Raw genomic sequence first — 26,563 nt, 5'->3', positions numbered from 1 at the left:
TCCTCGACAAGAGGTTCATTTTGTGTTGTATCTTTATTACCCCTTGCCTCCAAATTTCAGTGCTACCTTCCATTCAATTTCTCAACAGCTGCTTCTGAAGCCCAGACCTGCAGTTCTCATCAATAGTTGTTGGGTTTTGAGAAACATAAGCTACACCCAGAGTGCTGCTGCAGCCCCAGCCAGCAGCTCCCTGTTAATGGCAGGAGTTTAATGGCTTGGGACCCATGTGACACAGGAAAAGGCATCATGTGCTACAAATGGAGAATGGAAAAAGCTGAGGAAGGCCCCACTGCAGTCAGACCTGTGTGCTGCACGCTCTGGCTGGTTTGCAGCTGCGGCGCTCCGCTGTTCCCTGGTGTTCCTGGAGCTGTGGAGGGCACTTGACCTTGCAGGAAGTTCTGGTTAGCCTGGCCTGCAGGGAACCCCGGGGGGAGCCGCTTGGGCATTCCTGAACATGAGAATTTTCTGATTAGTTAGTATGGAAAATGGGAAATGAAAAATAGACAAAATCTATAATTGGAGAATACCTTGGAGTCTGTGTTGTCATATGACAGGTTTAGGCAGAATTTTTTTTTTCTCAATATACAAAATCCACTGAAGACATTTATAGTTCTTACCTGTGCAATAATTTTGTCTAACAAATTACTATGACTAATTTCAAACTATAATTTAAGTAGAAAACTTACTACCCAGAGAAGGTGAAAAGTCCACGTTTGACCTTTTAGAAACTAAAGTAATGTGGTTTGTTGCTTTCTGGTCTACTGCATTTCTTTGCACACCCTTAATTTATTCCATGTAAACAAACAGAAATAATTGGTATTTTTGTTAGTGATGTGCTCCTCTCACCAACTTTGACACACCAGGCACACTCTCCTTATCAGTGCACACAGTCAAATGGTCTTTTCATCCCAGAGTAGGCTGAGGAACCCCACAGTTCAGTACGTCCAGACCTGCTGCTCATTCAAGTAACTCTGCTATTCCTACTGCAAGAGCAAGGAATTCTTTGAGGCCCGCATGTGGCACAACATCCACACTTTGGCACATCCAAAAATCACTGCTGCCCTGGGACAGAGAGAAAAACCTCCCCTCTACATTGCCCTGCATTTTCTTGCTTTCAAGTGTTTGAATCTTTGCAGCATGATTCTCACACTGTTTCATGTAAACTATATGTATTTTTAGAAATTATCTATGTGTTTTGCATAGTTCTTTTCTGAGAGGAGAACTTGATTGATAGTAAAAGTGACCAATGGGGTCCTGAGGTTGTAACCTTCTTTGGCCAATCCTGGCCTTCTGTAAAAAGTGTATATAAGTTGATGGAGTCAGAAAAATAAAGAAGCTTTCAATGTCTGACCTGCTGCTGCCTGCTGTCCTCTGTGTGGGTGTGCACCCACGTCACAACTTGTGACCCCTCTGTGTGAGGAGATCACATCTACCTGCCAACATGAGCAGCAGCATGGATGGATTTAAGAGAACCCACTCCTTTCTAGCTCACTGTCCACATAATGCCTCAGACTTTGAAGCAATCCTGCCCACTGCCCCCTTTATTTTTCTGATCCAGGGCCAGAATGTGACTTCAATTCCTTCTGCAGTTACAGCTTTCTTGCACACTTAATTTTACTGCTTGTGCTAATTATCTGGTCTTAGGTTATAATTAATATTTCAAGGTAATCAAGTCTATAGGCCAAACACAAAATATGTCTGCAAAGAGAGAAATGGACTTATTGAAACACCACATCAGTGGACTCCAGCTTTAGTTCCGCTAAACTTCTAGGGAGGTTTTGCACATACAAATGCTTGAACTGAGAAAAAAAAGGGTGTTAACTTGGCTTATTCCAAATCTGATATAAATTCTGATTTGCTAAATTGGCAGTGTGAAATGCAAAGTGTTTGAATGCATTCATTTACACCAAACCTTTAAATGTAAGGTGGCTTAAAAATGGAAAGATCTATAATGACAAATTAACATATAAGTTGCAGCAAAGAATGAGCAAACACAGAAGTCAGGCAAAAAATCTCAGCAGTGGGAGCAACACAGCCTTGCTGAAACCTAGGAATCTTGTCTTTTAAAATCACCTGAGGATACAGCTCACAGAAGGACTGTTGATTTTAGCAATAAGGTCTACAATAGGACCAAATAACATATTTTGATAGTTTATTTCTGGTATGACTTTTAACTCAAAAAATTGAGGTTTGTTTGTAGTAACTTTAGTTAGGAAGCAGAACATAGAGATTATACTGGCTGAAGGTCATGGACGAGATTTGTGATGGAGACATATGGCTGGTGAGGCAAAACTGTAGGGAAATGTGTCTATAATAAATAATGAATAACTGCTTCCAGATGGAGACAAAATAAGGTACACCAAGTGTAGGGCACTGGCAGATCCAAAGAGAATCTTGAAACACAGAAAATTCATCTGAATTCAAACAAGACCCATGGTACAAACCATGTAAACAGGAAGCTTGTCCAGATCAGTAGACCAAGAAACAGGAATTCCTTACAGTGTTAGGACAGATTTTGGATGTTCAACATGAGAATGCAAGACATTAGAATGTACTTATGTGTGTATAGATGGACAAAGAATATGGGCCATATTTATAAGTATATAAAGAAATTATTTCAAAGCCTTAAGCAAGAACTGGTGTATGGGACCTGAAAATAGCCATCTGAGAGGAAGATGAACAGATGAGTGAGCAAAGAGAAACAGGACAAATCTGCATGGAAATATAAAGCGCTCACAAGGAAAAAAACACCAAGGACACAAAAGAGATCCTGGGACTGACAAAAGAAATGCCTTCATTGCTAGAGAAGAGCTCTAGGAGTAGTAAGGAAAAGAAGTGAGTGCTTTGGTCCAAAGAGAAAACTAAAGACAACACAGCCAAATGAAAAATTAAAACATCCCTTAACCGCTTAAGTTTAGGACAGGGAGTACAAGAGCACAGCAACAATTGCTCTTTCCTCTTTATACAGGAAGAAACTGGTGACAAATACAGACAGGGTGAAGAAGAAACGTCCACAGCTTAGAAAGGAAGATGCAAAACAATGCCTCAATTCTGTAGTAGAATATGTAAATGGTGACAGAGAAAGCTGAACAGAGAGAAAAAGTTTTCATTACACTCTCACAAGAAATCCTCCCCTTTCCCTTAAAAAGAACAACCCCAAACCTAAACAAAATCCCCACACCATCTCTGAACAGCCTAAGCTTGTTTAAGGGCAACAGAAGAGCTGTCAACAGGACGACTGGGAGTAATAAGAGCAATGCGCACAGCAACTCTGCCCTAACCCTTCGGGCATCTCTGTGACACTGCAGGACAGAGACAGAGTAGAAACCAAAGTGATGCTGATGCTCATTCACCAACCAACACTCACCTCATACTCCATCTATTCATTGATTCTGTCTCATAAAGGATCTTTTCTAACTAACAGCAACATTAGTTCTAGCCACTTTATGTTTCTTCTCCTTTTAAAATAAAAGAGGATGTCAGTACTTCTTACCTCCTAAACCAGGGTGTAAACCTTGTGGACCTTGGTTTTGCTGCTGCATCACCATGAAGTTGGGGGGTACATTCCCCTGTTGCACCATAGGATTACGACTAGGAGAACTGACAGGCTGCTGGAATCCCTGGGGAAGAGTGCTGCTCTGGGGGGGCCTTGGTCCCAGCTGCTGCTGTGTCTGGTTAACAGTTGGAGATGAGGCAGGAGAGCCCTGCTGGAAGGAGGAGGGAGAAGAAGCAGGAGACTTGTTGGTCAGGTGGGGTTGTTGTAGTGGTGTAGGAACCCGTGAGGGTCCTCCCTGAAGGCTTTTCATTTGAGGAGCAGTAAACTGGCCAGGATTGCTCATCTGGGGAAAGTTTGAGTGAGCCTGGGAAGCTTGCTGGCTTCCAAAAGGATATGGAGGTGGAGGATGAGTAGGAGTTTGTACTGTTGCTAGAGATGGCCTTGCTTGAAGCTGCTGCTGCATTTGTCCAGGCAAGGGGGCCTTTTTCCAACCTTGGTTTACTGTCAATGTACCCAGCGCTCCCTGGGTTGGAGGAGGCTGAAGTGCTCCAGAAGGAAGCTGGTTCCAGCCAGGGGGAACTGGAACCTGTGCTGGTGAAGAGAATGAAGGTCGAATCCCCTGCTGTGGCTGCTGATGTGGCTGGGGAGGCCGATTCTGCAACTGCTGCTGTTGCTGTAGCTGCTGAAAGTTGGCTGAGTTCATCTGCCTGTTTACAGGAACTGACTGCATTGAATGGAGCTGGGGTGCTAAAGATCCAGATGGATGATTTTGTTGCTGTATATTTAGCCCAGATAAGAGTGGGTCCATTGCATCTAATAAAATAGCAAAGAAAAATAATTTAAAAAAAACCTCTTACTGTAGACAAAACCCATCCCAAAACAAAGGCTTAATTGCTTGCTCCCATTTTCTTACTCTGCATAAAATTTCATATTCCACAGAAGCCAGGTCTTATCAATTTATATCCTCTAAAATAAAGCACAACAGCCACACAATAATACAGACTGATGTGTGCCTTCTACACACTCAGAACTGCAGAATCACAGAGTATCTCAGCTGGAAGGACCATTGAGTCCAAATCCCTGCTCCTGGCAGGATCACCTAAAATTAAACCACAGGACTAGGAGCATCATTCACACACACTCCCTGAACTCTGTCAGGCTTGGTGCCATGACCACTTCCCTGGGGAACCTGTGAAGAATAAACCTTAAACATTCACACCCACCAGACCCCCAATCCTTAACCTACCAGACTATCTACCCGTCCTGAAAAGAGGGCAAAAAAGCATCAGAAATATTCCTGCCTCATTGAATCAATCCTTCTCTTACCTTCAGCTAGACATAAAGCTCAGCCATGACAGTTCAAGTGCAAAAAAAACATTGCCATTGCTCAACATACTTGAACAAAACACCAAGCAAGCAGGTGACTTATTACGCACCCAAATTATTTGAAAAAAGTTAACAGATTAAGTGGGAAGGGAAGTTTTCACAGAAAGAGTAGCTCCCAGAAAGGCAGGGAAAACGATCCAGAACAATTCTGGAGTACGCTGCTGAGTACACACTCAAGCCTGTGTGCTGAAGAATCAATGTTTAAGAATATTTTCAGATCAGTATTATAACTAAATTTTACCACCTGGCTGTGAGGAAGGCCGAGGTGTCCGTGGCTGCAGCTCAGCACTAGCACCACTTGCCACCATAGAAGAGGGTACATTTCCACCCTGGGACATCATGACAGCTGCAGCATTGCCCATTCTTATTAAACCTTAAAGAAAAAGAAATGATAAATTATGAAGTCTTGCAGTTACATAGAGAATAATTTTAGAATTTTTCTTTTAACAAGAAAAAAGTATATTTGCCAGTAAGACATTTCTTTAGACTTCAAGAATTGTCTGACCAAAATTACCTAAAATTATCAAAATTACCAGAGAACACACCTCTGCCCGAAAGCTCAGATTCCCTGGTATCAAGCAAACGAGTTCAGATTGTGCTGTAGCTCTTTCTTTAACATCAAATTTTTAAAAAGAGTATAAAAGGAAACACTACAGACTCATGAATTAATGTGAGCCTGATCAACCACTGAAAGCACGGAGTGACAAGATTGTATCAAAGCTGTACATGTAACTTTTGCAAAATCTGAAACTAGAAAGTAACTGAAATGTTGCAAGAGAGAAAAAAATTCCACAGGCTATAATTTTCTAAAATGATTATTGTTGTTGTCCTGTTGGTTATATTGCTGTTATGTTGTTGACCTGCAGACAGGAAACGAAAGGGCTGATCAGCACGGTGGAGAGTAGAGACCTTCTTTAAATGTTTTAGTTTTTGTTAAGGACAAAGATTTCACTACTGTTTAATCAGGTTTCTACACAGTTGAAATGTTCTTTCATTCCTTCTCCTCAACAGCCACAAATGCATCTTAGATAAACTGACCAAAAATGTTCCTGGTTTAATTGCTTTAAATCCTATTTACTAAAATATTATTTATTTTGCCTTATAAGTCAGCTATTTTAATAAATTAGAGAGTAGCTGTCTTTATAAAAACTCTTAGTCAAATCTGAGTTTTGTAGTTAAAAATTCCTTATGAATATACAATGCTCTAAAATATAGTTAATAAACTACACCTTTCCAGAAAAATTCCTTCTTTATGATCAGATCTCAAAAGCTTATCAGAAAATAAGAAGAGAGTAATATGACAGTGCCCTGTCCTTCCTATAATTCTAATGGATTTAATCTAAGTCAATTTATTGTACACTGAATAAAGACTTATACACATTTCCATTAAGGGAACCAAACAGAACATTGTGAAAATTTGTGCATATTTCAAAGTGAATTCACTACACTGAACCCATCTGACCACCACACCCTCAAAACACCCGAAAACAAACTGATTGGCCCTGCCAAAATCACTCCAATGTTTGTGGGACACAATGGACCCAACAATTCATTTACATAACAAGGACATGGTTTGACAGCATCGAACAAGAACAGACATTAATTTAAATGGCAATTAGAATTCTGCAAACAATAGTTGCTCTAACCAGTGGAGTTTCATTAGCCCAGCAGTAAGTTTTTGAGTGTCTGATGTGCCACAAAGAAGCCCTGAGGGGATTTACCTTGCCCCCCCTGCATAGGGAATCCTGTGTCCAGGCGCATGGCGGTGCTCGCTCCCAGGGGCCCGTTGATCCGCACATCCTGGCTCCTGCTCTGGGCTAAAGCCAAGTTGATAGCACCTTCCCCTGAAGGAAGGCACAGGTTGGGTGAAGAGACAGAAAAGCAGAACAAAGACATTTGCAAAAGGACATTTAAGAGATAGTGAGGAGGGAAGAACAGGCTTCACCTCTACTGTGCACTTTAGAAGGACCTTTACACATCACACCACTCTTCTGGCTTCTAGTTTAAAGAAGAACTAATGTCATGACAAGCATTACCTGCCCTTGATTTCATCCTGAGGGTGCTCCTGGACAACTGTCCAGAACAGATATGGTAACTGCGAACTCCACTGAAAACTTGTCTTAAAGAAAGCCTCATATGAAAAAACAGGGAAAGAAAATCAGCCAACCCTTTCCTAGGCAACACACAGGAAACATTTCTCAAGAGGGTTCCTGGTGCCCAGAGCATTTCCAGCTTTCATTTTTATTATTAGTAAATTTTATTCTTGAAAAAAATAAAAGTCTTGAGCTATCTTTTTCACTAAAACCAAAGTAGTAACTTACAAGTTTTGCAACACTAACCAAGTACACAAAACTGCTTTTTGAGTCTACTTAAATCTGAGCTTTGGAAGTAGATTCAGTGTGCAATACCTTCAATCTGAACTGAGAGAATGCCCAGGTCTCGGAGCTGTTGGTTGTTGTTCTGAGCCAGGATTCGCAGCCGCTCGGCAGCTTCCCGGGGGATGTTGAAGGTGACACGAACGCTGTTCCAAGGCTCTATCTTCTGCACTTTTAACTTGTTGGATTCTTCAAAGAAAAACAATCCAAATCACTACAAAGGCAGTTTTTAAACGTGTCTGATGAAACAACTTGGTTAAAACATTATAAAAAATGAAACCGTACTTGGCTTTGAAAATTGCCAGTGCTTAGTCTCAGGTACAAGAGACTTTTCCCCACAGAGGTGTACAGCAACCAATGCTGCCAAACCACATCAGGGATTTTCCAAAAAATTAGCAGTAAAAATACAACTCAAATGATAACCAATGCAATAGACACCATCACTTGATAGTATTACTCAAAAATTGAAATATTCTGTGGATAAACTGCTTTGGAAAGATAAGAAAATATCTAATAAAACAAATTTCATACAATTATAGGTATTAGGCTTGGCTTGGAGGGGCCTTAAAGCCCATCTCATTCCACAGCCCTGCCATGGGCAGGGACACTCTCCACTATCCCAGGGTGCTCCAAGCTCCAATGTCCAGCCTGGCCTTGGACACTGCCAGGGATCCAGGGGCAGCCACAGTTTCTCTGGACAACCTGTGCCAGGGCCTCACCACCCGCACAGGGAACAATTTCCTCCTAATATTCCATCTAAAATCTAGACTCCTTCATCTTAAGGCCATTCCCCCTTGTCCTGTCACTCCATAATCTTGTCCCCAGTCCCTCTCCAGCTCTCCTGGAGCCTCTTTAGGCATTGGGAGGGGCTCTGAACTGTCCCTGGAGCCTTCTCCAAGTGAACACCCCCAGCTCTCCAGCCTGGCTCCAGAGCAGAGGTGCTCCAGCCCTGTGATACAGTACATTTGTTTGTGAACCAGATGAATGTGGGAAAAAATTGACTACAGGAATGAAATGCTTGAAATATTTCCTCTACAAATACTTGTGAAACCATCTTTTTTTTTATAAGACCAGTGCCAACAGACTTCTAGCAATATTTCATTGATTTCTACCTTATTATTTCGTTTTCTGGGTAAAAATTTCAAATCCACTGCCAAAAAGCATCTCAAAGTCATGTGAAATATTTACTTGCAGGTTTTCTGAAAACCTGTTCTACAAATGAGTGTTTCTACAAAGATCAGTGGTTTTCAAAGTAACAACAAAAAGGCTGGGCACTTATGCTGGTTACATTACCTAAAGTGATACCTATCTAAATGATTGCTACAAGATGCAGTTATGGATAGTTAAAAATATACCTCCAATATAGCTTTGTAAGTTTCCAGTTTGTATCTTCCTGTGAAGAAAGTTCCTCTCAAAACGAAAGCAATGACCCAAATGTTCATTGGGCAGTTCCTCCACTGTGAGCTCAGATTTACTAAACACTTGCTAACTTTTGGAGTCTAAAAAACATGTTAGTTAATAATGTCAACACACTTTCTTATTTAGGAAGCTCTTGTTCACCACTAATTCACCAAGCCCCTTTTTCTGCTACAGTAATGGAATTATTAAACTAATCCTCTTTCTACCTATAAACCTGGTTTTGGCTGGAAACTTGGCAGGAGGAGTTTTACAATCTCCTTTTGTGGAGGTTTGAACAATCCCATATTTTCTGTTATTAATGTTCCAATATTTTACATAGAAAATTTGTATCATCAACTTCAGTATTTCTATGTATTTGTACCCAAGTTTCTCATTTTTCAAACACTGCATCTGCCAAGATAACCCCATGCTATTTATTTACTAACTTATTCAGGATATCCTATTTTGCTCTGAATCAGCTTAAATAAATTCTCACGTGGATAATTTTCAAATTAACTTGATACTGATTTTAAGAATTTGCTTTCTCAGCTGAGGTCTGAATCATATTTATTAATCCTGGCATTAATATTTATAACAAACTCAGCATGCAGATGCCTCTATATAACAAAGATGACTACATGCAGTTAGAGATTGAATTTATTTCACATCAAAAACTACATAATTCATCTTCATCACATCCCTTCATCACAGTAATGGTTTGTTAGTTTACAGATCCTTCCAACTGCTTGTAGGATACAGCTCAAAATTGATATTTCTTCAGAGTATTTTTGTCTTATCTCAGCTATTTTATCTCTCTGAGCAACAACAACCAGAACCCAACAAACTGATGCCAGCTGACTACATGGACAAAAGTGAAAGAAAGGAATAAAGTTACAAAGAAAATCAGTTTGGTTATTGAGAAGTAATATGTTCTTTTCCTGAGAAGGTGTTTGACACTGTTGAAGAAAACAAGCAAGGCTACTTATCTAAGCAGCCATCAGTAATCGGCATAGGACCTTTTGCAACATGTTTAGACAGGGGACAATCGTCTTTTTTCCAGATCTAAACATGCTGGTAAAAGATGTCCCAAAAAGCCTGTTATCACTGACTTGCCATGGAGCTGTTCTCAGCACTGGGTGAGCATTCAGGGGCATGTCAGGGCACTACCCATTCCCCAACACAAATCAGTCAATCAATCAATCAAGTAGGGTAGGTCAGAAAAGAGCAGTAATGTCACAGGTACTGGAAAGTCAACCCATTCTCAGAAGAACTGCAGTGGTTTAAATTGGACAGTCTGGGCAGTAAAACACATCTCCTGTGTGAATAAGTCTGGCTTCACTTTTGCACAAAACAGCCACGTGATATGGCCATAGAGGGACATGAAAGAGAATAAAATCAGGTAAAATGTGGAAGCAGAAGAGAAATGAATGAACTAAATAAATCAGTTTTAAAAAACAAAACAACTGCAGACATTTGTAGTCTGCATTTCTGAGAAGAACAACTCACAAGTTCACTAAGAATAACTCCAACAAATATCATTACAAACTAAGTAGCCCAAACCAAATATAATCTATTTTTTGTGCAAGTACCCTGACTACTGGGTAGTCAGCTGGGAAGGACAGCTGGGAAGTGGCAATAAGGTACATTACCCATGTGTAAAAGGCCAGGCACATTCTCCAGTATGGTATCCAGCTTCTGCTCAAAGTCTCTGTCACTTATATTTCCTTTAAAAGCTACAAAGATCGTGGAATCCCCAGGAGCAGCCTCCTGTTTCAGTTCATCTTCCTCCAGTCCTGAATCAAAATCCACCTCTAAGTCTTCCATAGCTGAGGAGTACAAGGAGGCATATGTATCTTTTAAGTTAGGTAGATCATCCAAAACCATTGTTTCCAAAAATGGGAGCCTGTCAGATGTCAAGGTGATGCTTGGAAGGGAAAAAGAGAATTATAATACATACAATAATAATTTTGTAATGACATTGACAGCTGCTTTCAATGGCACATTTGCTCATTGACAGAAAAACCTACCTGGTGACCCAGTGTTGGGCTCCGTGAGACCAACTGTGTGAGGCTGAAAATGGTGGCCATGGCAGTGTCCAAGTTGTTCCTCCACTAGGACAAACAGAAAAGGACTCCTGGCAGAATCGTGCTGCACGTGACTTGAGAAGTATTCCAGTTGATCTAGAAGACAGAGAGGTAGAAAGGAAGGTAGAGAATAAAAAAATCAGAGGACAATGAATTACAGTCATTTCTGTATCATAGAGGGTACAAGCAGGAACCTGGTACCAATGCTGCAGTGCCTATCTGTCAGAGGACTAAAACTCACAGCAATAGCTGAATTACAGAATGATAGGAGGAATCACCAAATTTAGTTTTAGAGACTGCAGATGCAATAGGTCCAAAGCAATAGGAAAGCCACAATATATTTTTACCAGAAGTGTAGCATTTGACAAATATTTTACTTATACCCAGTGAAGTCTCAAGCATACTATGCCTATTTTTCTAAAATCTGTAAAGATTTATGTATTTTCAGCCTATATGCACATAACAACCTGAAATCTGCTCCCCTTGTCACAGCCCACAACTTTCACCATGCCCCCACATCATGCTCAGATAAGAATGAATTCAGTAAGTCAAGTGCCATACCTGATGGATTTTGCATAATAAAATGTCTAAGCTTTGCACTAAATTTTGACATTAATCTAAGCTGTTACAGAAGTACAATCTGTGATAAAATTATCCCTAAACTTAGAGTGAACACCACCAATGTTAAGATACACATTTTCCCACTCCATCATGAGGGCAATGGCACTATCCTTTCCAGGCGAGACATCTGCTCTAACACACAGCATTTCGCAAATACTGTTAAAACACTCAAACCATCTGTAGAAACAGCCCAAAAAGGGACCTGTTCCTGACCACCATCATCAAAATCAAATCCATTCACCAGCCAGGACAGTCAAGACCTCATAATTCCAAAGCTGTGGGTGTTTAGCACAACCTGCCCAGAAAGTTTAGCTCAGGACAGCACACCCTTGAATGGGATACAAATTGGGGTTTGGCAGAGGTTCAAGTTCTCACAGCAAATTAAAACCACAACTTTGAGATTAAAGGTGAGCTGCAGATACTGGCCAGAAAACAGCCTTTTCCAATAAAAAAACCCCTAACCATGTTAGACAAGCACAGATTCAGCTCTGCACTGTTTGCACACTCACACAAGGCTGCTGAATGGACAATATTACAAAGGAAAAATCAGAGACTTGGAAGTCACAAACTCCCCTCAGCTTTTGGTCAGATCTCTACACATGTAGTCACTATATTGACAAAATACTAGGTTTTTTTTTTCTCCCTTGCAACCCTATCCCACACCAGGTAATCCAACAGCATTAAGGAACAATCCCCTCTTTTACACAGAGTTACTCTCTCACCCTACAGCACCAGCCTTCATCCTCAAACTTCAGATTAAAAACCAAGCAAATTTTGTCTCACAAGCTCTTCTGCAGTCCTGCATCAGAAAGTAGGTTCAATGTTTCACAGGTACTGATTTATATCCATAGTGATTTCATATACTTACTATTCCCATGGAAACTTTAAGATGGGCAATAGAGAAATAAATTTCAAAAATTCATTACCAAGTGATCACAGAGACAATTCAATCTTTTTTTTTTTTCTTTCCCTCATTGCTTGGCTTTGTATCTAAATTTCTGCTCTGAGTATTTGGCACCTCCATTATGGCAAACTCCTCAGTTTCATGTCAGGTGCCCAGATAATGAGAGTCACAATTAATAGCAGCATCTGTGAAAAGATGTTTGAACTGATTTTCATACAATTTTTTGGACTGATAACGTCCTTACTCAAGCTGACTTTACACCAACCAGGAGAGTAGTCCTGATCCTTCTGCATTCCTACATCTTTCATTCCACATTCACTGACTCCAGGGAGAGAGGAACTGAGAATCTTACACAAATAGCCTTTTTAATGAGCAAACACAACCATTCTGTGTAAGGAATGAGGCAAAGAATGATCCTGTGAAATATAAGCACTATAGTTTGAGGAAAATGACACTGAACATTATTTGTCAGAAAATCGTGAGTAAACTTTTTAGGGAGAGAAATCTCAGCTCAAAATACGTGTTGAAAAGATACAACTGCTTAGAGGTGATGAGGTGTTGCATCTGCAGCAAGAAACACGAGTACACCTGACAATCCCTAACATCAAAGAAATAAGAATTTATCTACAAGAACATAAACATTTCAAATCTTTTTTTTTTTTTTTAATGGAGATGCCTGAAGCCTCCATCTTCCCTATGAAAGAGCAGAAGACCCCTAGATTGCTGAAATCATGGTTTTTAAACAATTCATAAAAATGCTGCAACTTAGACCTAATTTCATCAACCTCATCTGAATGTGTTTAAATCTGACAGGAGGATTTGTTGAAGCTATGGCCCTTTGTCAACACTACAAAAATTGAGTTTTCTAAATCCCAAAGGACCACAGGCCTTGTTTCACTTGACTCAGAGAATCACAGGACTGCAGGGATATTGTGAGTGAAGGAAGCAAACCAAGAACAAGCTTTCCATTTTACCTCCCAGATCAACACATATAGCTACAGCTCCCTTTGCATTTTTTCTTTACATCATGCTCTTCAAGGATCTCTGCTACATTCACTTGCACTCTTTCCCTCTCAAACACATGAAATTTAGTCCATTCCTATATTCAGTATCATTTATCTGAAGTATGACATGAGAAAGTGATGATTTGCAAAATTTTCCTTTTCAGGCAGTGCACAACATACCATCCATGTCAGAGAGCAAATGAATGAATCTCAGCTGCACAGTGTCCTAACAAGTTCTGTAATTCTCATGGTTATAGGGTTGGCTTCCATAAATCCTGAGCAAGTGGTTGACCATAATTAGCATGTACCTTCCCTCAATGCTCTTCCACACAACCTAAAAAACCTTCAGCATAAGCACACACAGGTAAAACACTGCTCATTCAACAATCCATGTAAACCAGAACTCCCAGCAGGTTATGAAGGGTCTCTGATGAGTAAGAACCACACTTGAACTGATCTGCACAACCACAGCACACTTCAGAAACTCAAGCACCAATGCTCACTTGGCAGTACAAGGACTCTGACCATCCTGCTTCCTTCAAAAAGCACACATGACCTGCTTCCTGTCCCGGCAGCTCCTCCTTTAGAGTTTCCAAATTAGTATTTCCCATTATAAAATTGTTTCTGGAAACTCAGAGCAAGCCCAGTGCTACCACATGACAACCATTTACCCTCAAACCTGGACTGGAACTGGCTACAGCAGCAGAACCACTGTTACTCCTCTTTATAATAAAGTTGGTCTTATTCAGTATAGTCTAATTATTAAAAACATCTAACTGAAGTAAGAGAGGTGGAGATAAACAGCCAAATAACAGACAAATGGCCAAAATGCACCTGCATTGTTGTATGGGGACAGGGGGTGGAAGAGTTCATTCCATGAAGACCAGAGTGTCCAACCTGAAGGATGCAGGGCACACCCCGGGCTGCTGGAGCCAGGAGCTCCCAGGTACACCCAGCTCATGCACAAAACAACTGCCCCGCTAAAATGTGCAAAACAGACACTCTTCAGAGGAAGAATTCCCACAGGATAGAGGATGCCACAGTTGAGACCTGGGCTGAGGGACACCTGGGTAACACACACACCACCAGGAGCCCCAAGGCATTTTGTTGTGCCCTGTGCTGTCCCCACCAGCAGCCTGACAGGCAGCCTGCACAACAAACCCAGCACCACGTTTCTGGGCAAGGTTTCAAAAATCCCATCCAGACCCCAGGAGAGATGGGATTAGAGAAAAATCTGAAACAGCCAGTTGTCACTCACTGGGCAGAAGCTGAACATGAGAAAGTTGGCAGGCTCTGGAGTACCCGGAAGTGCTGATCTCTGGAGTGAAAAAAACAACACAAAGGAAAAAAAAAAAAAAAAACCAACAACTGATATCTTGGTATTTTTGCCCCAAGATTCACTCAACTGATCCAAGCTTACATCACTTTGTCTCTTGAATAGAGCTTGAGATTTCTTGCCTTGCTTTCCCCTATCTATTGCACTACACAGAGCACACAAACCAAACTAAGGCTTTGTCTGGCTACCTGTCCCAGATTTTCTGCCACAGTCTATTGATTAACAAGCTTTTTAATGTATTCAAAATAAACACTTTCACAAGTGATGTCACACCAGAACCTGCACTCTCCCAAAACAAATAAAAAGTACTAAAATCATGCTCTATATCTCAACAAATACTCTTCCAAATTACACAAAGGATTGAGAAGGATGAGAACAGAAGGAAGGATTGATGCCCTTCACTAGCAGATGGCACTAGTTGGCAGTAAGCAGGGTCCTTATCCTCACACTGACCATTATTTAAAGTTGCATCAGGAAAGGGAAAGACATGAGTTTACAGCCAAATCCCTTGGAGAAACTAGAATTAAGAGTGAGGAGGAAAAGTCTGGGATAGCAGTAGCAATGTAATTTCTAAAGGTTTTAAATTGCATTTGCTGTCACTGAAAAATGGTTTTCAAGTGACTTAATAACAAAAAACATCAGGAATAAAGGATGTCTTGGATAATAAACTTTAATGTTTTCTGCTTCCTTTATGTGCCAGTGAGACAAATACGTAGAGATTTTCATCATGGGAGCAGAGGAGGTTTAGCATTGCCAGAAAAATCCTGAGAGGATGGCTTTCTTTTAACCTGTAACATGCACTCGCACACAGTCACATAGACTATGTTTAAAGCGCAACACCTATGGACCCCAGGACCATTGATCACAACACTCTCTCCACTGGAGATTTGTTAACAGTGTATTATCCTCCTACAACTGTTTCCTTTGTTGCTCAGCATAGTGATCTTGGAGCTTGTTAAACCTGAGCAATGAATAAAACTAGACACCCACATCCATTCTATGGCACAAAGATTAAAATAATATCATGGTTCTGGGGAAAACAAAAACAAAATAAAAACGCAACAAAACTTTTAAACAAATTCTAGGCATATATCAGTATAACACAAAGAGACTAAATAAGGCTAAGAATCACTGTTATATATGAAAGAACACCTAAAAATAAACTTAAACATGCACTAAAATTTCCTCTGAAACAACTTAGCCAGGGTTCCAGTAATTTTGAACTTTGTACGTTGGTGTTAGATGAATGACACCACTAAAGCATCTCAACTGTTCTCCTTGGGAGGAGCAGCCACAAACCTGATGGCAAATACCCCTAACCCTGTACAGCTGAGTGGGAAGTCAGCTCTGCAAACACATACAGCAGTGAGGACAGGCAGGGGGAGAATGTATAAAAACAAGAGATAGTCAGATGCATCGTATGCTTATTTTACCTACCAAAACAAATTTCACAACTTCAGTATTTTGAGGTGTGCAACAGGACTTCAGGTAATTCCAAAGTGGCAAACATGGTTAAACAGCAACTCCCAAATACGGAATCCTGAAAGAAAACTATCACATTTCATGAGACAATGATGTGAAATAACAGAAATACTGAGCATATTGGTGAATAGATCAATTTTTAATATGCAGTTTTGCACCAAGTCAAACGCTCTCCTCGGCGATGTAAAAAGCGCATGTTACTATATTCAGATTTGAACAGCAAAAGCTGAGTACTTGAAAAATCAACTTTTCATTATGGGCAGAAAATGGAATACTTCCTTTAGCTGGAAATGGCATTCTATTCTTCTAAAAGGGTAGGTCTTATCTAGAATAATGTATTTATTTAAGTTTTTAGGACAAATTCATCTAGATGAAACTGATCTTCAGAACAGAGAAACCAGCACAGCCAGGATGTCCCTCAGCTCATCCTGAGTAGGCACCTAAACTGGCTCAGGTTAAGCTCATTCCAGAAGCACGTTCTGAGCCCACAGGACCACCTCCAGACAGACATTACTACTGCAGCTGGCCAACACGGGGAGGTGAATCCATTCCTAGTCCCTGCTCCTGGTCACAGGCTCACCAAGCTGCACTCCAGCTCCCAAGATCACAAAAGCACAGCAGTAAAGCTAAATGGCTTTGGGACAACAAAACGCCACCCCTCAAATCAATGGGATTTATAGGCATAGCCCAAGGGTGGTTCTCAAGGAGATTTTCGGCTTATGTGCTTGCCTGCCCATCAGTGGGGAAGGAGACTGCCCAAAAACAAACAGGACAAGCAGAAAACAGAAGACTCAGAAAGAAAAAGCAGAGATTTGTTGTCTTCTATCTAGACAACCAAGCAAAGTTACTTTTAAAAAGCCTTATTGTGCTGTGGCCTGTGCACTTTGCACCAACACAGCTACTCAGAGAGAAGGAAAGAGGTTTTGCATTAAATCACATCATATACGCTTTGCAACACTTTTAATGGTCATCTAACACTTTTCAACCTCTCGTATCTTTTTGTATGTCTAAGTAATTGTAACTCAAGAAGTGTAGCATCAAGTTGAAGGCCTGATGACTAAATCACAAACAAGAGACCTGTTTCCAGCTATATGCACCTGCCTAAATATTATGCCAGACACCAAGTTGAGGAGCAAAATCAAAATCTGAAATAGGAAATTTTGGTATTGTTGTATAAGCCAAAACTAAATAATATTTTCGCATTCTACAGCAGACACTTCATTAGTTCTACTTTTTCACCCTCTTCATAAAAGGATGTTCCACAGCCTAAAGAGGAGTCCTGTAACAAACTGGCTGGTTATCTCCAAAGCCAGGACAAGAGGAAAGGCAGGGTCTTGTAAAAGCTGTTTTTAAGTAGGCCTCCAAGATGCAGCAGCCAATCCCCATGCCAAGCACCTGTGCCTTAGCCTAGCAGGGAGAGGGTGATTTTGGCTAGTGTGGGGAAATGGAAGGAAGAAAAATCTTCTGAACTCCTTGGTGTAAGGAACCAAAGGGGTTTTGTTCTTCAGTTCTCCCTTCTGAGTGTCCCTCACCATGACACCCAACTGCTCCAAAGAAGGACTGGGAAAGACAGGCTGCCCTAGCAAGATCCATTGAGAAACTGAGGATGGTCAGCCTGGGCTATGGGAAGAAGAAAAAAATTGCTGCTCTCTCCATTCCCATTGTGCACATGGGATGAAACCAAATTTGGTTAAGGAAAATAAGCAATCAACATTGGTTCATTAACTCCAACTTTCACTACAGTGAGTTATCTGACAGACCTGAAAACTGAGCACACACTTTAGCAGACCCCGAGGAATCACAGAAACAGCCTTGTGAAGTGTTCCAGCTACAGAAAAAGTTTTGTTTGGAGTTTATACTTTCCCGAACACAAAGGAAACAAACCAAGTTAGTCCCTAGCAAGGCAGACTTTGTTCACTCACACTGACACAGAACTGGTCACTGCTCCTCACATTGGTCCGCTGCACTCCCATAGCCCTCAAGCGTAAAACACTGAAACCCAAATGTTTCCAACAAGGAGAAAATTACAGCTTATTATAAAACACATGACTCTTTGCCGTGATATTCTGATGTAGTCTGACAGCAGGTCTAATGAAACATCAGTTTGTTAAAGTTTCATGAGGTTTGCTGAAAGCCCATGACTCGTGCCAAGCTGCAATGAACATGCCTCAGCTGAACCATCTGGTTTTATTCCAACAGATTTTGACTGCTGAGATACTCAGAACTGCTCTAAAAAGCAGGATGATAACTCCAGAATAAGCAGCTAAGGTAGCCACGTAGAAATTACCCCTTTCAGCAGCCGAGATACAAACCAAGGCAGCTGCCAGGTAGAAGGGGAATGGGAATCAGCAATTCTCTTGGAAGTGGCAGTCTACCCAGAACAATATTTGGTCAATCAATTCCCATTAGCTGAGATATTAATTGCCCATGGTAAGGATTATCTTCATTTCGAAGAAGCATACTGTGAATACTGACAGAGCTTTGCAGCATGTAACTTTCCACAAAGATCCACCAACACAATCAGCAAACAAAATGAGATGCTATTTAAAATCAGGACCATCTTGACCGTATTTGATCTAACCCTCAAAAGTTACGAAAAATGCCTTTTCAAGTAGCAATCTGTGCTCTGTGTTACAACAAGCTTTTTATTTAAACCTGAATTTAACCACAACCAGACCTTTCTCGGCTGAAACATCCCACAGGTGCTCCTTTATCACCAAATTCTCACAGGGCTTCCTAAACACCAATATAACTAGCCCAGAAATTCATGTGATCATCAGTGCTGTACTAAGGTTTGACTGAAAACTGCTTCTGCTGCAATATTATTCCTTCTTACATCTAATAAATTACATTCTTATATCTAATAAATATAAAAAAAAATATCAGGGAAGCTTTTAAAATTCTGAAGTTATATAAATGATTAAGAAAGAATTGAAGCTAAACAAAACAGCTTAAAAGTAATTATTTGATAGAAGACACTCATTATCAAGGAGATTGTTTACCCTGACCAAAAAACTAATCTTCATATAACAGAAGTAGGTATAGCTTTGGTTAAAACCAAGATTATTCTGAGAAATTCCTGACTGTATTAATACTTGCAGTTTATTTTGTGCTGTTCTGGACTTTTGGAAAAATCAAATCCCAAGTGTTATTTATAGTCACTACTGCCATTAAGAACCACGTAAGCAGCTTAGGAAGGAAACATGTCAATGGAGAGCAATGCATTCTTGCAAGGATGGAAAGAGCACTCTAAAAAAACCCTTCAAAAAAACACTGCCATGCATGGCAAAGGGTTGGAACAAGGTGGTCTTTGAGGTCTCCCCCAAACCAAACCATCCTGGGATTCTGTAAATGCAGACCAGAGGCTTAACTCAGTCTCTGTGAGCACCATACAGAAATCACAATGAGGAACACAATCTTACACCAGCTGCATGGTCCTGGCAGGTCATTTGATTTTCAAAACAATAAAAATTATAAAATTAAAATGATTTGCATAGGACTTGGAGAGTTCAATAGCATGCATCTTTTGGTGGAATAACTAGATGATGCCCTTTCATGCATCAGACTAAAGCTTTGGGTCCCGTATATGCAACAGAGCATAAGCAACTTCCTGTCCCAAACTATTGGTTTATGCAAATTAATTTAGACAATATATCATTCATCTCCTGTACTTTTCTATTTTCATATAAATCCAATCCAAAGCCTTGTGTAGGGCTAAGCTTCAAGTCACTCATGCCAACTGGAGAAGCAGGCAACTGGTCTCAGTTCCAAGAAGACGATGGCCCTCACAAGCTGCGGAGTCCCACATAAGTCTCCATCCCTCACCCTAGCTCCCAAACCAACAGCACTGTAATACACACTGGTTGCCTTTCTTTTTCCTCCAAATGCATAAAGAAGGGTTATTTACTGAGTTACAGCCTCAGGGCTCTCACATATACATGACCAATTCGGTATACTTATTTGTGTTTTTGATTACTGCAGCAGCAATTTTTTATGTGCCATGCAGCGTGCAGGTGGGATGCTGTTCCACTGGATGGAAAATGATGTAAAATTATTTCTTGATTGACTGAGAAATATCCCCAGCTCCTGGACCTCTGGAAAACTTCTATTACCATCCTACATAATCCAAAGCTTAGATTAACTTTAAGCTCCAGCAGCATCACTCTAATCACTCAGGACACAAGATGATCTAAGTTATCTTCATCCTCGTGAGCTAAACCTCCAGCTCTCCATGCAGGAACACACTGACTATGTGGCTGAAACATTCAGTTATCTGCAATTAATTGGCTCCTGCTGAAGAACATCAGTGACCTGCTCCAGAGGGGACAGGAGAGTCTGTAACAGTGTCAAGACAAAACACAAAATATCCACGGCTCCAGTAAAGGTGACTTGCTTCTCTGGCTGGCGGAAATGGAGAGACTCGCCTGGAGATGGAAAACACCTCACCACATGAAGCACCTTCGCTGCTGCCTCAGCTTGATATCATCTGGGGTTATTTCTCCTTCCACTGCTGGCCCTTACCTTCTCCTAGCCCTACATATTCTTTCTCATTCCTTCTGCTCCAGCTGTGCATTAAGGAAAAAGCTTATCCTTGAACACAGTTTTTGCAGCACTGAGGGTCAAGTCCTGCTGCTCAATGCCCTGCATGCCAGCAGGCCCCCTGCCCCCTCACACTGTCCCTGCACCACAGTTTTGCATTTCTCCACAGAGACCACAGGATTTTGAAAGACACCCTCATTGCACCTTCTGTCCTTCAGAGGTTCTTCTAGTGACCTACAAATATCACCATTCTCAATGCAAACTGTTACAGCCACATTAACTCTTCAATCCCTTCACCAGCAAACCCTTTGCCACTGCAAATCTATTAAATTTAGTGAGTCTGTGTAATTGGGTTTTAACTCCAGCTTCCATCCAAAAGCGATCACTATTGTACTAGAAAATCAAAATATACTGCCAATTTAAGGTTTAATTGTCACGTTAAGACATTTAACATGTCCCACAAAGGCAGGAAGCTTTGGCGTGCTCAGGCAGCACAAAGAGTGGCATTACAGCTGTTCAGCAGAATTTACCTCCACAACCTGTATTTTCAAATATTTAAGCCACTGAAAAATGGAAACACCAACAGTTCCAGATGCACAAGGACCTGGAGTTCTTTGGCTTCTCTAATACAATTGTTTCTAATGTTAGAGAAGCACCTACTTTTTTACTAGAAAAATGTAAGATTACTCCATCACCTGGAAACCTGTTGCAAACAACTCCTTCCTCCAAGTCCTACAGAAGGATAGGCTTCCAGAGAGAATGGTTGTGGAAAGCGCTGCTGGAAGATTTCCAGCCCAAATCCACCACATAACAGAAGACCCTTCCTTGGGTTTAAAATACTAAGAAATGTAATTTCTCAACCAAAGGTCAGGTATGTGTGCAGCCCCCCATGTTCTGATCTTTCTTCTCATAGAAGAGTCCAGATACAGTGTTACTGTGAAACATTTCCTCCTGGAGCTGGGTAACTTTCAGAGGAAGCCACAGGGCTCAGTGGATACTTAGAATCTCCAGCAAACACTTCGGTGCTGTGCTCCAGGCACTGCCTGCAGTCCCCAGGCCACAGACCTGGCCATTCTGAACACAAGCCTTAAAACCTTTGTTCCTTGCTCCACAAGATACATAGAAAAGCTGGGACCATTTGTTATAACTTGAAAAGAGCTGCCAAATCCAAAAGTTGTGGTTATTACGCTCACTTTATGGAAAACGCCAGATTTGCTCTTCATGGTTGTTTTCACATATAGGAAATACCGAAAGGTGCTTTAGCTAAAGAACCAGTCAGAACAACACACAATAATTATAAAACCAACAAGAGGCATGGTCTTTCTTCTAAGTGAGGTTTTACTGTAGTAAAACATTTCTCAGGTCCTATTACAGTTCCCAGTGAGCGGAATGAGAAAAAAAATGTGTCTATAAGGAAGGTGGAGGTTATGGAGAGACAAAACGCATGAAGTTCCAACCTGCTGCCAGGATGCAAACCCACAGAAGAGCTCTGTCCTTTCATTCCACAAAGCAGCGGGAAGGAATCAGACCCCTGAGCTTACCGAGATGGTTTTAAAGTAGCTGAAATTTAGAGAAACGCAGAAATCACACGGAGAGGACGAATGAAGAGCCTTTTTCTGACTGATTTAAGAGTCACCGAGGACTCGAACAAAAGCGAAGCGTCAACGCGCCCCGGCTGACACGGCACAAAGCCGTCACCGCTCGCATGAGGTCAGGGCTGAGGGACTGGCTCACACACACCGGCCGGACCGCGGGCAGCCCCCGAGTCTGACAGCGGCTGCCGGCCCGGACGCGCTTCCTCCCGGGCCGGCGGGGCCGGGCCGAGCCAGGGCCTGGGAGCGCGGCCGAGGCCCAGGCCGAGGCCAAGGGCGGGCTGGGCAGGGTCGGCTCTGCGCCGGGCGCTGCGGGACCGCAGGCCGCGGGCGGGCCGGCGGGCTCTGCCGGCGCCGCGGCTCCGCCGCACGCTGACAGGCTCCTGCCGGGCGCCACGACACCACCGGCACCGCCGAAACGCCCCCGGCCCGGCCGCTCCGCCGCCGGCGGCCCGGGCCCGGAACCGCTCCGGGCTCCGCCAGGCCCCGCCGCCCCTTCCCCCGCGCCACGGGCTCGGCCTGTGCCCCGCCCGGGCCGGCCCCGGCCACGCCGCTCCCGCCCCGCCGCCGCTGTCGCCGCCGCCGCCGCCGCGTCCCGACCCCCGCCCCGCCCTCCCCTCACCTGGACCCGCCGCCGCCGCCGCCGGGGGCGCGCGCGGGGCCGCGGGGGCGCGCGGGGCGGGGGTCGCGCGCAGCCCGGGACTCCAGCGCCGCTCCGCCGCCTGCGCCGCGCACGTGACCCGCGCGCGCCTGCGCCCGAGCGCGCAGGGGCGGGGGGGGGGCAGCGCGACCCCCGGGGGCAGCGCGGGGACAGCGCGGGGACACCCCGGCACCGGGCGCGACACGGCAGCCCCGCCGGGCCCCCGCCTCCGGGGCCCCCGCTGGCCTCCCCCGCCACGAGAGAGCTGTGCCCCCCGCCCTTACCCGCCAGGGTACCCGCGGTGGCGGCTGCTCCTGGAAAAGGGGACAAAGTATCTGCCAGATAAAGCTGAAGAAAAAATAATTGAGGCCCTTATAGGAAATTTCCGGGAAATTAAGTTTTTTAATCGGATGAATTTTAATTCAGAGCGTTTCATCCAAAGGTTTCAGACTCTTTGAATATCACTGAATTATACTTTCATTTTGCCAGTGGGGAGATGGTGAAGAGGCCAGGGAGTGACCTAGTATGGACTCAGCAAAGGCCACAATGCTGAATTTTCATTAAAAGTCTATTAATGTGTTTAATGGACAGGCCCATGGGCCCAAAATCCCCAGGGAGGCAATGCTAGGTCCCTACAATGTCCCCTCAGCACACAGGGACACAACTGAAGGGACCCTCACAGGGCACACAGCCCATTGGTTTGTCTCTTCCTACATCCTTTATTAATAGGAGAAATGATTAATACAAAACCTCTGAAATGTCTGCTCTCCTGCCCATCTCTGCTGCGGGCAGAAAACTCTTGCCTGGCACTGGGGAAGAAATGATACACGTGGAAATTCTTATTTCAGGTTAGGAAAACAATCAAAAGTCCTTTATGGGAAAAGCAAAGACTCTGTTCCTACAAAACCCCATGTGATTCAGTAGCTTGAGGTTCAGTGGCTTGAGGAGGGGTTTCAGGAGAGTGCCTACAGCTGGAGCCAGCCCTCACAGCCACCTTTAGCTTCATGTGGAATACTGTTGGATAACAGTGAAAAAGGGATTTGTTTTATTTTTTATTTTGTAAAACCTTTAAAATATAACAAACCCACATCTCATCAGGCACTATAGCTTGCAATGTAAAGAAAAACCCTTTTTATAAATTCACATATAATTGCATTCCATGAAACCCACCAAAACAAAATAATTATCATGATTAGTATAGGACTTATCTCAAGCATTGAATCTGGGAGCTGCAGGCAGATTGCTGCTTTCCTCGGCGTGTGCAGCTCTCAGGCTCCCCACTGGCAGAGGGTGAGGAGTCCTTCACTCAATGATTGTTCTGCTCATGCTTTCTTGTGTCTTCCAGTCTCTGGGGAGCAATACCAGCACCTCTCCAGAGTGCTGAGACAAGGGCAATTCCCCTCATCCTCTGGGGTGTCAGGTCAGAAGAGACAGGGATCAGTCACAGTGGTGGGAAAGAAGAACATTCGATTCATCTGATCATCTCTTGGAATTTCCTTTGTGTGAATGATTCCCAGGCTTTGCCTAGCTCTGCTCCTGGATTTTGGGACTGGCTGGAAACACAAGGAAGCTGAGAGAAAAATCTTTGGTACCAAGAATTAACCTTTCTTCCTCACGTGACTTCATGTTTTCCTTGTTTCATGAAATTCTTCTTAAACCAGCTGCACTGAACTTCCTCCTCCAGTCTCATCTTCCTCAAAAGGCATCTCTCCAGCACAGAGACATCACAGCACTGCTTCCAAAAACTTCCAAAAAACTTCCCAACCCCTGTTGCTGTGCTTGTCATGCCAGATTGTCTCTCAGGATTCTTGGCTTGCTTTGTTTTTTCTGTATTGTGCACATTAATACCAGGCATGTCCCAAATCTCTCAGCAAACAAGAACAAGCGAAATGCTATTTTCCAAAACCTGACTTTTCTGGAAGGACAATACTGAGGTGTCCCACCAAGATCTGCTCAAGCCATGCAGGTGCTGTGACTTTCTATTCTGGGCTTGAGAGATCCCACACAGACAACTTCCCTGTGCCTAATCACAAAGAGAGTTTGCAAACAAGCCCTCCCTTCCTTAGCAGCCTGAGGCCTGTATAACTACTTCACTCTTCAGAGCATGCTGCTTCCCATGGCTTCTGATGCTTCTGCTCACTGTTGGGAAAGACCAGAACTGGCTCAGTCTCCACATAACTAAAATTAACCAAAATTCTGTTAAAATAACCTTGTTACAAGGGTAAGGAAGCAAAGGGAAAACGGAGCTGAAGGGACACCAGGGTGACAGGACACAACCAAAGACCTTTTTTAGGCAACTCTGCTGGAGACCAGCAGTTAAAGGACACCCAGGTGGCCTTAGTGTGTGTTGGCATTGGCGAAAAGGGAATAATGTCATATGGAGGGGTGAGAGCAAAGAAACATGGGGCAGCTCCAGACCTGTCACACCACATCCCTGCAGCAAAGTGTGCTGCAGGCTGGTCTCCAGAGCTGAGCTTACTACACAGCTTTGGGTGTTCCTGGGTCTTGTCCAGGCTCTGTACAGCATAAACAACACAGGACAAGTTGTGGCTGCCCCATCCCTGGAAGTGCCCAAGGCCAGGTTGGACAGGGCATGGAGCAATGTGGGATAGTGGAAGGTGTCCCTGCCCAAGGCAGGGGCTGGAACTGGATAATCTCTGAGGTCCCCTCTAACCTAAACCATTCTGTGATTTTTTTTTTTTTTTTTTTTTTTTTTTTTTGTCATTCTGTTTGTGGAACTCATCCAGAAGCAGACCCTCAGTTTGTTTGGGATGCTGAAGTTTTGCTGCCAAACAATGAGACAGAATGATACCATAGCACCTGCAGGGAAAGAGGAGCTTTGCAGATGCAGCAAAGAGAGGTGTTTGAGCTGCCTCATTGTCCACAACAGAACACAAAGGCATTTGATATCATGACAACCAAAATTGTGGGCTTATTTACACACATTTTTCTATTTTCAGTAGTATTTTCAAATTACAGGTATTACACACAAAAAAACGGCTTGAACAAAATAATTTCCCCTCTAACATTGCTCACTTGGAGAGAAGGAAGGGAGATCTGTTGCATTGCAGTCACTATCACTTCGGATCTGGTGTTTTGTTAAACTGTGAGTGTGGTGAGAAAGAGAGAGGTGGGCAGTTGGCCACAGATGTGATAGGCAAGGCAGGATTACACAGGAGTTAATCTCTCCTCCTCAGCTCCAAGGATGTGGAAAGCTGGAACCTCCTGGGTGGGGAGTCTTGGTGTGCCAGGAACAGTCCTGGTGGGTGAAGGTCCGTGGCTGCCCAGGAACAGTCCTAACATGGAATGCTCCCCACAGGCAGCCAGGCTCAGCTCTGTCAGGACAATCTGCACCTAAAAATGCTGTGGCCACTGGAGAGCCCTTCGAGGGCAGCGTGCCTTGGTGCTCCTACTCCACCTGCCTTCCACACAAGTGTGCTTCATTCTTAATGGGGTCCTGCCTCTCTGAAACCAGCTCTGCCTCTCAGAGCTTTCCTTTCTCTGGCTAGGTGCCAATTCCCATCACTGAGGTATGGAAGAGCTTCGAAAAAAAAGCTGGAAACACCAGGGTGCTACAGGAGATCTTCTTGCTCCATTTGATTCTTTGCAAAATTTTACCAACCCCTCAATGGTGTTGATGTTCATAAAAGATGCAGGTTTCCTCTCAGAGTGTTTACCGAGGCCCTTTCTCTCCCCGATCAGCCCT

The 26,563-nt window shown here is 43.0% G+C and overlaps 1 protein-coding gene across 3 annotated transcripts in view; it reads right to left on the bottom strand.

Moving 5' to 3' along the window:
- The window catches only part of NCOA6 (nuclear receptor coactivator 6), a 44,806-nt gene extending 21,931 nt beyond the window's left edge, over positions 1 to 22,875 (bottom strand). Inside the window, exons 1-9 of one of the 3 annotated variants that reach the window (XM_083873541.1) lie at positions 22,840 to 22,875; positions 16,042 to 16,155; positions 10,683 to 10,835; positions 10,305 to 10,579; positions 7,291 to 7,446; positions 6,604 to 6,726; positions 5,127 to 5,255; positions 3,494 to 4,309; positions 302 to 448 (exon numbers count right to left, since the gene is read on the bottom strand). In XM_083873541.1, the coding sequence (XP_083729667.1) occupies positions 302 to 448; positions 3,494 to 4,309; positions 5,127 to 5,255; positions 6,604 to 6,726; positions 7,291 to 7,446; positions 10,305 to 10,539 (1,606 nt within the window). In that variant the 5' untranslated portion in view covers positions 10,540 to 10,579; positions 10,683 to 10,835; positions 16,042 to 16,155; positions 22,840 to 22,875. The remainder of the gene's footprint in view (positions 1 to 301; positions 449 to 3,493; positions 4,310 to 5,126; positions 5,256 to 6,603; positions 6,727 to 7,290; positions 7,447 to 10,304; positions 10,580 to 10,682; positions 10,836 to 16,041; positions 16,156 to 22,839) is intronic. The other 2 variants (XM_083873542.1, XM_083873543.1) reach the window with 2 other exon arrangements.
- Between the last annotated feature and the right edge of the window lie 3,688 nt (positions 22,876 to 26,563).

Source organism: Zosterops lateralis, assembly GCF_965231275.1.
Source record: "Zosterops lateralis genome assembly, chromosome: 16".
In the NCBI taxonomy this organism is placed as follows: Eukaryota; Metazoa; Chordata; class Aves; order Passeriformes; family Zosteropidae; genus Zosterops; species Zosterops lateralis.
This window is presented reverse-complemented; position numbering and strand designations above follow the sequence as displayed.